At 55.2% G+C, this 12,690-nt stretch overlaps 1 protein-coding gene across 5 annotated transcripts in view; it reads left to right on the plus strand.

The window, feature by feature from the left end:
- The first annotated feature begins 6,835 nt into the window (after positions 1 to 6,835).
- MIER2 (MIER family member 2) overlaps positions 6,836 to 12,690 on the plus strand; it is a 40,495-nt gene continuing 34,640 nt past the window's right edge. The window contains exons 1-2 of one of the 5 annotated variants that reach the window (XM_037735797.1): positions 6,858 to 6,913; positions 11,803 to 11,881. In XM_037735797.1, coding sequence (XP_037591725.1) covers positions 11,810 to 11,881 — 72 coding nt within the window. In that variant the 5' untranslated portion in view covers positions 6,858 to 6,913; positions 11,803 to 11,809. Of the gene's footprint in view, positions 6,914 to 7,829; positions 7,855 to 11,802; positions 11,882 to 12,690 lie in introns of those variants that run through there. The other 4 variants (XM_037735796.1, XM_017521140.2, XM_037735798.1 and 1 more) reach the window with 4 other exon arrangements.

The following is a 12,690-nucleotide window of genomic DNA, read 5'->3' on the forward strand; positions in this document are numbered from 1 at the left end:
AAAAAAAAAAAAAAAAAAAAAAAAAAAGTCTAAATTTCCTTAAGGAGAACAGATATTCAGAAGATGTAATAGTAAAAGTACACGGAAAGCAGGATTGACAAAAACTAGCACAATACAACCTGAAAATAACAGATCGTCATAAAGGGTCCAGGAGAAGATAGTAGATCTGAAAACTAGAAAAAGACCATACTACATATGTAAAAACAATAGTCTCAAAGAAGACAAACAAACTAATTGAACACAGCAAATATTTAAATTTATAGTTTAAGAAAACTAGGCCGGGCGTGGTGGCTCATGCCTGTAATCCCAGCACTTTGGGAGGCCCAGGCAGGTGGATCACCTGAGGTCAGGAGTTCAAGACCAGCCTGGCCAACATGGTGAAACCCTGTCTCTACTAAAAATACAAAACTGACTGGGCGTGATGGTACATGCCTGTAATCCCCGCTATTTGGGAGGCTGAGGCAGGAGAATCACTTGAACCTGGGAGGCAGAGGTTGTAGTGACTAACAACAGCAAAACTCCATCTCAAAAAAAGAAAAAAAAAAAGACCTCACACAAATGTCTTAGAGCATGCAAGAATTGAAGGAAGGTCCCGAAGAAACTATTTAAGAATGCCTTTCAGCCAAGTGAGAGAAAATGAAGAAGCCACAGCAAGAGAAATGATGGTGAGCACTGAATCCACCTTACTTGAGGATTGGCATTAAATCAAATCTAAGAAGAATGTCCACAAACGTAGATGTTATAAATGCTCGAACTAGAAATGGTATAGTTAACAAAAATTGAGGAGGGGGCAGAGAAAACAGGAAGTGGTACAGGTGGACACCTTCCCTCAAAAAAATTACGTATAATGGATTATTCCAAAAATACAAATGTAAGTATATTTAAGAGCATAATGTTAGGAAGAAAAACCTAAGTTATTAACTGGGATTCTGTAATTTAGGAGAGGGGGAATGGGGCAAAGTGGTGGCCACATGTGGTTCTCGGGCAAGTCACATGTGGCTAATTTGAATTACGATGTCCTATGAGTGTAAAATACACACCAGAGATTAAAAACAGTATGGAAAACAGAATGTTAAGTCTCTCAATAATTTTATATTGATTACATGTGGGAAAGATAATACTTTAATGATATGTTGTATGAAATAACATGTTGCAATTAATTTTACTTGGTTCTTTTTACCTTTTTCATGTGGTTACTAGAATTATTTTTTTTTTTTTTTGAGACGGAGTTTCGCTCTTGTTGCCCAGGCTGGAGTGCAATGGCGCGATCTCGGCTCACCGCAACCTCCGCCTCCTGGGTTCAGGCAATTCTCCTGCCTCAGCCTCCCAAGCAGCTGGGACTACAGGCACGCACCACCATGCCCAGCTAATTTTTTGTATTTTTAGTAGAGACGGGGTTTCACCATGTTGACCAGGATGGTCTCGATCTCTTGACCTCGTGATCCACCCGCCTCGGCCTCCCAAAGTGCTGGGATGACAGGCGTGAGCCACTGTGCCCGGCCTGGTTACTAGAAAATTTTAAGTTGTGTTGCTCTCCTGTGAGACAGTGTTGGTCTGAAGGAGTGGAACTAAGCAGATTATATGAAATGGTAATTGCAAAGGTAATCGCTAGAATGAAAATACAGACCATTTACATTCTCAGAAGGAGATGGAGTGGTGGCGTGGCTCAGCAGCCAGAAGGCCCCTGCAGAACTCAGCAGCCGTCCTCCAGCTTCTGGAAGGCACTCCCTCTGGGAATCACCCTTGCCTGACAACAAATGCTCTCCGTGGGCCCCCGTGGCCAATGCATGGGTTCCAATCCTTTGTCCCTGAGGGGACAGCTCCGAAGGGCCCCAGAGCTGAAGCCCGTGCTGCGTCTGTGCTGCAGACCCTTCCCCACAGGTGCCCACCCGAGAGCCCTCCTCTGTCTGTCTCAGCATTCACTTCCTGGAGACTCTGACCTGCAAAAGGAGTCTGAGAAAGCAGATTCTGAAGCAGGATTTGGGGGCCAGATCACGCCCCTGCATGCTGGCAGGGAGGCCCGGTGCCAAGTGGAGGGGAAGGCCACGTGAGTCACCGTGTCTTAGGTTTCATCCTCGCTTGGCTCCCAGGGCTGAGGTTTGTCCTGTGATCCCTTCTGAGCTTACCCTTTTTATGTCTTTTGATAGAATAAATGCTTCATCTTTGTTTTCAACATATTTGCTACACTTTCTATTTTTTTCTTTTTTTTGTTTTGTCTTTTTATTGCTTTATATTCTTTTTCAATATTATATATATACACGTGTGTGTGCATGTATGTATATATTTGTTCTGCTTGTTGCTTTTCAGTAGAGACTGGGTCTCCCTATGTTGCCCAGGCTGGTCTTGAACTCCTAGGCTCAAGCGATCCTCCCGCCTCGGTCTCCCAACGTGCTGGGATTACAGGTGTGAGCCACCACACCCGGCCCTGCTTTTTTTTTTTTTTTTTTCTATTCATTTTCTTTTATGGCCATCTTCTCTCTCATTATCTTAGATTTTCAATTTGTCTTGCTTTGTGCTGTGATTTGAATGATGGTGTCCCTCCAAAATTAATGTTGAAACTTAATCTGCAATGCAACTGGATGAAAAGGTGGGACCTCTGGCAGGAGGTTAAGTCATGAGGGCTCTGCCCCCAGGAATGGGATTAGCACCCTTATAACCCGGTCGAAGGGAGCACTCTTTGCCCTTCCATCCCTTTTGCCACGTGAGGATTCGGCATTCCTCCCTTTGGAGGCACCGTCTTGGGTGCAGAGACCAGTCTCTCCCTGGACACCAAAGCTGTCAGCACCTTGATCAAGGCTGTCCAGACTCCAGAACTGTGAGAAATAAATTTGTTTCTCTATAAACCCTCATCTGCGGTGCTTCATCATAGCAGCACAGATAGACTGAGATGCTTCTTCCGTTTTATTAAACCTTTCAAAATGTGACTCAACCCCGTCTCTACTAAAAAACACAAAAATTAGCTGGGCGTGGTGGCTCGTGCCTGTAATCCCAGCTACTTGGGAGGCTGAGGCAGGAGAATTGCCTGAACAGGGACCCAGGAGGTGAGGTAGGGGTGAGCTGAGATGGTGCCACGGCACTCCAGCCGGGGCTACAGAGTGAGACTCCATCTCAAAAAAAAAAAAAAAAAAAAAAAGTGACTCATGCTCTGTGGCATAGGTCTCCAGGACACAGACTTTGAGACACAGATTATGTGCAGGAATATTGTGGGGGTCACTCTTGGGGTCAACGCCTGTCGGAGAGTGAAGGAAGGAGGGCTGGAGGGAGGGAGGAGCGAGCTGGGATGACAGAGCCTCCTCCAATCCCACAGGACCTCTGCAGCCTCACGGTTGGCCCCAGCTGGTCACAGGTGCCTGGGTCCTTATAGATCCGAACCAGCCCGTCGCTGATGCGGGCAGCCCCTCAGAGGGATACTTGGCCCTGAGCAGAGGGGGAAATGAGGGTTTCATGATGCACCCCACACCCACTACCGGCCGCCCCGTGAACTGCTAACAGCTCCTCCAGGACCTTGTTAGGCCTCTTTTTCTGGGGAAATTTTGCAAGGAAAACATGGCTTGGTTGAGCTGCAGCCCCCCTGCTGCCTCATGGCTGCCACGGATTTGTCACCCCCAGCTCCACCACATTCACCATCTGCGCCAAGAGGCTTAGCGACGTGGCGACCTGGACCCTCGTCCAGGGGATGCCACGCCTCCGTCAAATGTGAAAGCTGCCCGCCGACCATGAAAACCAGGCAGAGAAGGAACAGAGATCCTAGAGTGGAGGCTCACACGGTGCATCTCCTCCAACGATGCGTCCGGTCAAACTGCTGTGCCAGTGCTGGGGCACCCTCGCCAGCCTCTCCTCTGCAGGTCTCTGCTCAAGGTTCACTGCTCTTTATTTTCTCTCTTTCTCTCTCTTTCCTTCTCTCTCTTTCTTTTTCTTTCTCTTTCTTTCTCTCTCTCTCTCTTTCTTTCTTCTTTCCTTTTCTCTTTCTTTCTTTTCTTTTTGAGACAGAGTCTTGTTCTGTCACCAGGTACCAGGCTGGAGTGCAGAGGCGCCATCTCGGCTCACTGCAACCTCCGCCTCCCGGTCCCGAGTTCAAGCAATCCTCCCACCTCAGCCTCCGGAGTAGCTGGGACTCCAGGTGCGCACCACCACGCCCGGCTAGTTTTTGTATTTTTTAGTACAGACGGGGTTTCGCCATGTTGGCCAGGATGGTCTCGATCTCTTGACCTCCTGATCTGCCTGCCTCAGACCCCCAAGGTGCTGGGATTACAGGCGTGAGCCACCGCGCCCGGCCTACTGCTGTTTATTTTCTGAGTTTTACTTCACGTTATGCTCGTAGAATAATTGCAGGAATCAGTATGGTAGAAACCATACTGGCAGGGCGTGGTGGCTCACGCCTGTAATCCCAGCACTTTGGGAGGCTGAAGCGGGCGCATCACCTGAGGCCAAGAGATCGAGACCATCCTGGTCAACATGGTGAAACCCCGTCTCCACTAAAAATACAAAAGTCATCCAGGCGTGGTGGCGCACACCTGTAGTCCCAGCTACTCGGGAGGCTGAGGCAGGAGAATTGCTTGAACCCAGGAGACGGAGGTTGCAATGAACCAAGATCATGCTAGGCTGCACACCAGCCTGGGCAACAGAGCAACACTCTCTCTCAAAAAAGGAAAAAAAAAAAAAAAAACCTCCATACCCATGTCCAAACTCAGCTGCTAACACTCACTGCCTTGTTCACTTCATCAGTTTTCTGTGTGTTTTTTTTGAGACGGAGTTTCACTCTTTTGCTCAGGCTGCAGTGCAGTGGCGCAATCTCAGCTCACTGTAACCTCCGCCTTCTGGGTTCAAGTGATTCTCCTGCCTCAGCCTCCCTCAGGCGTCCTTCTGTTTCCCAGGTAGCTGGGGTTATGGGCGCCCACCACCACACCTGGCTTTTTTTTTTTTTTGAGACAGAATCTTGCTCTGTCGCCTGGGCTAGAGCGCAGTGGTGTCATCTCAGCTCACGGCAACCTCCATTTCCCGGGTTTGAAAGATTCTCCTGCGTCGGCCTCCTGAGTAGCTGGGATTAGAGGCACACACCACCACATCCAGCTAACTTCATTTTTAGTAGAGACGGCGTTTCGTGTTAGCCACAATGGTCTCGATCTGATCTTATGATCTGCCTACCTCGGCCTCCCAAAATGCTAGGATTACAGGCATGAGCTACCGTGTCGGGCTCCAGCCATCATGCCCGGCCCCTAATTTTTGTATTTTTAGTAGAGACAGGGTTTCACTATGTTGCCCAGGCTGGTCTTGAACTCCTGAATTCAAGTGATCCTCCCAGCTCTGCCTCCCAAAGTGTTAGGATTACAGGTGTGAGCCACCGTACCAGGCCACGATACCCTTCTGTTCACCCAAGCCCTCATCTAACATCTGTGTGATGACTCTTGCCAAGCTGTCTCTTAGGAATCTTCTCTGGTTGCTCCAGGCGGACTCAAGCCCTCGTCTTCCAGCCCTCCACCTGTGACAGCACAGCACCCCCTCTTACACCTGTTCATGCATCTTCCTGCTTCACTGGACCTCTGGCCACCCCGCACCCAGGTGAGGACTGCATAAGGTGCACGTTTCGTCCACCGACGGACTGAAATGAGTAATAATAAATGAGTAATAGATGAATGAACCAACCCGTTGCACAAATCAGTGAGGACTCTTGAACACGAGGGCCAGAACCCTCCATCTGAATGACACCAACCCCCAAAAACGGAGTGAGGATAGACCCCTCCAGAGTGGTTCTTCTCTCTTCAGGTTGGTGAGCTCTCAGAGGACTGAGTGATGCTTTTGTGTCTGGCATCCAGGGTGGTGCATGTCAAGTCCTCCGTGTTCATTGGCTGATCACCGGGAAACTCGATTCTTTCTCTCCCCGTGTCCCTGCTCTGGGTCTCGGGTGGAACGGCCCTCCACCCCTCTGTGCAGCCCATACAGCCGGAGGCCATGCTTCACTCTTTCTCCAGCTTCCCTCCGTCACTGAGTCCTGTGCTGCGGACGTCCCCAAGTCTCTCTGCACTCTGTCCAGGCCCCGCGTCTCCCACCTGGCCCCTGCCTCGTCACAGCCCCCGGCTTGCTCCCCTCTCAGTGCATCGTGTGCCCTGAAGATGCACGACACTTAATTTGAAGTGTGGTGGGTCCTTGCCTTCCCATCCTCCATCTAAGCGCCCTGAAGACAGGCGTTGGTTCTGACTCCCTGGGACCCTCCCCGGGAGCCTGGCGCAGGATCAGAACGTGCACGTGTTCCAGGAACGTTCCGTCAGCGAACAACGAGGGACTGCAGATAGAGACGGGGTTTCACCATATTGGTCAGACGGGTCTGGAACTCCCGCCCTCAGGGGATCCACCCGCCTCGGCCTCCCCAAGTGCTCGGCCCGGACTGCAGGTTCTAGAAGCTCTCCGATTCCCCGGCTCCCCAACTCGTTCCTCCAGGGGCTACTTTGCTCATCCCGGGTGCAAAAGTGCAGAAAGTTCCAGAACCACGCCGCCCGGGCCCCAGTTCTGGCGGTGTCCCTGACGCTCTGGGTGGTCCGTCGCCCTGGGCCTCAGTTTCCCCGTCTGCCACGCGGGGTGCTAACGGCGAGCAGCCGCGGGATCGGCGAGGGCACACGGACCCACGTGACCCCGCGCAGGTGTGGCGTCGGGAGCTCGCGTTCTTGTGGAACGCCTCGTTCCCCGCCACGGCCAAGGCCGAGCCCAGCGTCCGGCGGAGACTGCCCGGAGGACACGCTCGGCCGCGCGCCCGCGCCCCTACTACGCGCCCGGACGCTCTCCGCCCCCTCCAGGCTCCGCCCCTCCAGGCTCCGCCCCGACCCCGCCCTCCGGGCGCCGTAGCCAATGAGCGCGCGGACCCGCATCCGGGGATCCCGGAGCGGCCGCCGCCTCCCGCGCACACACGGCCATGGCGGAGGTGAGTGAGCGGGCCGGGGGAGCCGGCCCCCCGCCCCCGCGCGCCCGCGTCCCCCGCCGCCCTGGCGGGGCCTCGTCGTGGGCCCCGGGGGTGGACAGCACCGCTCTGGAGCTCTGTGGCCGGCCGGGGCGCCTGGCCCGTCCGGGGCCGGAGGGGCGCGGGGCTCCGTCGGCGACCGCCCCCGGCCCGGCCCGGCCCCCCCTCCCGGCTGCCACATCGCGGGCTGCAGTGCGCATGCGCGGCGGCGCGGGGCGCGCGGGGGCCGGGGTGGGGGAGGGGAGGGCGCGGGGCGGGGGCGGGGGTCGGGGGGCGCGCGGCCCCACTCCGGCTCCCGTTCCCGGCCCGGCCTCGCGGCGCGCGGGCCTCCGTTTCCTGCGCGTTTGCCAACTTTGCCGAGTGCCGGGGCCGCCAGGCGCCCCGCGCTCCCCGTCGGGATCCCGGTGGACCCACCGCGCCTCCGCCGCCGCGAGTCCCCCCGGTGGGGCCGGCGCCGACCCCGGGCGGGATTCGAACTCCCGACGCGGACCCGCCTGGCGCAGACCGGGCGCAGGGGGTGGGGGGGTCTGCCGGGGCCTAGAGCGCGTCGGGGCCGATCTCAGCAGAGTTGGACCAGCCTCGCCCGGGCGCGAAGTTACTTCTGGAGCCGCCTCCCCCGTCCGGGACGCGAGCCCCGGACCCTGCGCCCCAGATCGTCGGGGCCGGCCGTATGTGGGAGCCCGGAGTTTTTGCGATTTGAGGATCCGTGGGGTTTTGGACCGTGATGTTGGATCAAACCCACCTAGGACTGTCTGGATAAGAGCTTCGCGTCAGGTCAGACCAGGAGGAAGAAACTTTCGCCTTCGGAGCTTTTTGTTGATTCTGGAGTGCTGGATGAGCCTGTGTGGACTTGCCTTCACCGTGCAGGGTCCCGGTGAACACGGAGTGAGATAATGTGGGCGAAGGTACGGCGGCTGCGAGGTCCTCAGCAAACGGGGCTCGATCCAGAAGTTACGACGGGCAGGCAGGCTTAGGAACTGGTCCTTATCTCTGGGCCGCAGGGCCCGGAGGAGGAGGTGCCCACCCAGCCAGGCACAGCCACCTCGTGGGAAGCCGGCATGGGAAATGCGGCCTGGCCGTGGGGCCGCGTTGCGTGTTTATGCCTTGGCAGCACGCGAGTGGGCGTCCTGGAGAGCAGGTCTGGCCATTCTCTGCCCCTGGTCACCTCCTCAAGGGGCAGCAGCAGGCCCCGTGTTTGTGCCACAGACGGTGGAGGTGTGTCGATGCCAGGCCAGGCCTCACCAGCCAGTCCCTTCATAGAGAGCTGGTTCTTGAGATATTTTCGGAGGCTGAGTCCAGGGTCAGAGGCGGAAGCTCCATCTCCCAGTGGCCTTGGGAGACGTGGTGGCCGAGTGAGTGTGTGCTCCTGGCATCTCTCCTGGGAGTGAGGTGGCGTTTGGGCAGCACACGACCTCACAGGTAGCTGTGTGTCCGGGACGGCGCAAGTCAGACTCCCAAGCCAGCCTCCCCCAGAGCTGCGTGTGGCCATCAGTTCTGCCCTGCCTTGGGCTGAGCTCCTCCTCAAGTGCACACAGCGGTTCGTTGTCTGGGTGCTCCTGGGAACCCTGTTTTACAGTTTGGAGTGGTGCCCAGTCGAGTGAATTTGATCTTATTTATTTTTTGAGATGGAGTCTTGCTTTGTCACCCGGGCTGAAGTGCAGTGGCTTGATCTCCGCTCACTGCAACCTCCGCCTCCTGGGTTCAAGCAGTTCTCTGCCTCAGCCTCCTGAGTAGCTGGGATTACAGGTGCCCGACACCACACCTGGCTAATTTTTGTATTTTTATTAGAGACGGGGTTTCACCACGTTGGCCAGGCTGGTCTTGAACTCCTGAGCTCGTGATCCACCCACCTCGGCCTCCCAAAGTGCTGCGATTACCAGCGTGAGCCACCGCGCCAGCTTGATTTGATTTTCTAAGGAGGTCTTGCTCTGTTCTCGGCCCTGAGGGTCTGGGAGTGAATGGAGCAGACAGAGCCTGTCCTACAGGGATGCAGAGTCTGGTCAGAGAGAGGCGTGGATGGGTTGGCACCAGCAGGCATGAGGGCGCTGAGCGTGGGGAGCCATGGCGGCCCCTTCGACCACCGGGCTTGTTCTGCTTGGGCCTGGGCGGGTCGCCGGATGGCTCAGAACTTCCTCTTCTCATCTCTGAAATGGGAAGCCCGTGGTCGACCTTCAGAGCTCAGAGGTCCGATGAGGTCCTGCCGTAGTGGCTTGTGCATGGAAGTTGAGCCTTGTGGAGCTGACAGCATTCCACTGTTTTTAACCCGTAAGAGTGGCAGTTTGTAACTCAGTAGCATGTGCTCAGTATTAGCTGCTTTATTCTGGTATCATTATCTCGGAATAATCGTAAGCACCACAGTGGCAGGCGGGAATGCTGTGTGCTGTTCTCAGAGACGCTAGATTAATCTTGTAGAAACATAAGAGTTTGTTACTCCTGCCTAAAGTCCTCCATGACTTTCTGTGGTCGCTTGGACAAAGTGCTCTTGTTGAGACCCCCCCAGCTCTGTGGGGTGGTCTCCACCGAGCCACCCCCAGTCTAGGGCCCTGGGCTCCTTCGTTTGCTGGAGCACTCTGCCCCTTGGGGGGGGGTGCCAGCGGGTGGTCCCACCTCTCCTCAGGACCCCTGGCCTTCCCTGACTCCCACTTGAGAAGCCCCTGCACCCTGTTTTCTTCCCTTGGTCCCATAGGCGTCCACTTGTTTATCTCTGTCCAAAACTGGTAGCTCCGTGTGGGTGGAGGCAGGTGGAACTTGTTTCTTGGGCTAGCAGAGTGGGCGCTCTGGGAGCGTTGGTCAGATGGAGGAGTGGGTGCTGGGCGGTCCAGGAGGGCCTGGCTCTGTAGTTTGTGTGGGTGGGGAGAAGGTCAAGGATGGCTCTTGGAAGGAGGTTGTCCCAGTCGCCCCCGGAGGAGAGCTTGTGGGCTGGGAGGTGTGGGTGCAGCCATCTTGGCGAATGAAACTTGCCTCCGTGTGATTTTGGGTTAAGCGTTGAAGGGTGGCCCCTTCTGGTTTCTGGCACAGTCTGCAGCTTTGGGGGCTGCCGAGGAATTGGAGGCTGCCCTCGCGGAAGGGCTGTCCTGTGCACCGCACCCAGGCCTCTGGCTCAGCCTTTATGCTGAGGAGCTGGCGGCTGCCTCTGCTCCCAGAAGACCTTGGTGGCCGCTCTGGTCTGTGGCCTGCTGTCCTCGGGACCTTGTTTCTAGAGTGTCGCTTGTGCTCCCTTCTCTTTTTCGTTACCTGGAATACCCTTGGCCTGCTCCCCATCTTTTTCTTGCTTCCACTTTGACAAAACAGAGGCCTTTGGCTTTCCTGGAGTGAACTCAGAGGGAAACCTCCAGAGTGTTCTCGGTGAGGGAAGTGTGGCCCCGGGAATCTGCTGGTAGAGTAAACGTGGTCCTGGACGCCAGGCAGGGCAGCGGGAGGGAAGAAGGTCCGTGAAGTCTGTATTCCGCGGTAAGTTCCAGGAACTCGGAGTCACGTGGACGTGAACTTGGGACTCCCAGGCTGCTCACGGCCTCCTGTTGGTAGCTCTTTCTGCTGCCCCCAGCTGCTTCCCTCTTTGCCCCGCTCTGCCTCAGCTCCCCTGTTAAATGGCACGTCAGATAAGGGCCAGATCCTCCTCAGACCCCACAGACCACCTCTCCTGGGGCCAGATGTGATTTCACTCTGTGTGGACCTCCAGCCTGCGGGGCTGTTGTCAGCTTGCCTTCCAGACCGGGGGCCTCATCTGATGTCGTTGCCTGCCCTCCCCTTGCCAGGCTCCTGCTTGCAGGAATGGAAAGCCAGCCCCTGACTGAGGCGGGAACCATTGCCCAGAGAGCCTCCCCTTGACCCCTACCCAGAGGGTCGCGGAGAGGGCCGAGGGTGACTTCGGCGGTCGCTTAGGGTGCTCTCCCTGTGGCGTCACGCCGCTTGTGGCTGTGCAGAGTGGTCGTGGGCTGGTAGCCCCCTGCCGTTTCCTGGAAAGCCATGAGGCCGTCTCTGCCAGACCCGACCGACCATAGGGCAGGAGGTGTGAGCTGCTCCTGCAGCCGCCAGGCACTCTGCCCGCCTGTGTGCTGCCGTCCCCAAGCCCCTTCCCACCGCGGCCTGCTGTGGCTCTTCCTTCCCTCTGCCACCGCAGAGCTAGACTTTCTGAAGCTGGATGGGGCATGTCACTGTCCGCTTAGAGCTTGAGGTTCTCCTTGGTCCTCGCCAGCCTCGTTGCTGCAGTCAGCCCAGGGCCAGTGGCCGCCCCAGCCCCCTTCACAGCTCCGATATATACTGCTGTATCCTTGGCCCTTGAACCTCACGGGTTTGAACTGCGCGGGTCACTTACACATGGATTTCCTTCCACCTCTGCCCCGTGGATTTCCTTCCACCTCTGCCCTACCCGAGACAGCAAGGCCAACCCCTCCCCCTTCTCCTCCTCCTCAGCGTCTCAGCCTGAAGATGACCAGGGTGAAGACCTTTAGGATGATCCACTTCCACTCACTGAATAGTAAATATATTTTCTGTTCCTTAGATTTGCCTTCACCTTTTCTGTAGTTGCTTTTCTTGGTAAGAAAACAGTACATCATACAACATAGGAAATACATGTGTGTTAACTGTGTATGTTACCAGTAAAGCTTCCGATCAGCAGGAGGCTGTCAGTGGGGTTTTGGGGAGGCGGAAGTTGATGCATGGGCTTTTACCTGTGTGCCGGGCTGGCACCCACAACCCCCACGTTGTTTAGGGGTCAGCGTGCCATCCTTGTGCCCCCAGGAGTGCCGGGCTGGAAGGGTCTGCGGGCTGCCGGCCTGAGCCTGATGGTGCCCTTGCTGTGTGAGCTTGGGTGGCTCACTGTCTCCTTGAGCGTCTTGCCTTGTTTTTCTTAGGCAGGGAATGAGCGTGCCACCTCTGAGGTTTTACTTGAGGACCCGTGGAGAAATCCGTGTTGAAAATCTTACTAAACAGGTGTTTAAACTTCATTAAATACTTTACGCTTTTTGGCAGCAGCTTTACTGAGGTATGATTCATTTACCGTGCAGCTTAGCCATTCAAATGCGTGCAGTTCAGTGGTTGTTCATGCATCCATCGAGTTGTGTGGCCACCATCACAGTCAATTCTAGAACATTTTCATCACTCTAAAAGGAACCCCACACCCCTTTGTGGTCACGCCCCAACCTCACATCTACCCCCCAACCCCTTTCGACCAGGAATCTACTTTCTGTCTCTACGATTTGCCTGCCCTGGACTTTAGAAATAAAATGAGTCATACGATACGTGGCCTTTTGTGTCTGGCTGCTTTTGGGAGCGTGGCACCTGTGAGGTCCATCCACGTGGTAATGTCAGCACTTCCTTCCTTTGTCTGATCGCGAGTCCCTTGTTTGGTGTTTGTCAGCCGATAGAAATTAGGATCCTAACCTGGGTCGTGTGGTTAAATATCATTTACCTTTTGGAGACGTTGCTGGACCTATTTCCAGAGTGGCTGCAGCATCTTACATTCCCGCCAGTGGGGCAGGAGAATTCCGATTTGTCTGTGTCCCTGTCAGCACCTGTCCTCTGTCTGTCTGAGCGTCGTTCTCTGAGGAGGAAGTCGGGTCCCAGTGTGGATTTTGCTTCCTTTTCCCTGATGCTGCACTGAGCGTCTCTTCCTGTGCCACTGCCCATTTGTGCGCCCTCTTGGGAGAAACGTCTGTTCAGATCCTTTGCCCATTTCTTGGTTGAACGGTCTTTTTCTTATCGAGTTGTAAAAGTTCTTTTTTTTTTTTTTTTTTTTTTTT

This window comes from Cebus imitator, unplaced genomic scaffold (genome assembly GCF_001604975.1).
Source record: "Cebus imitator isolate Cc_AM_T3 unplaced genomic scaffold, Cebus_imitator-1.0 Scaffold967, whole genome shotgun sequence".
NCBI lineage: Eukaryota > Metazoa > Chordata > Mammalia > Primates > Cebidae > Cebus > Cebus imitator.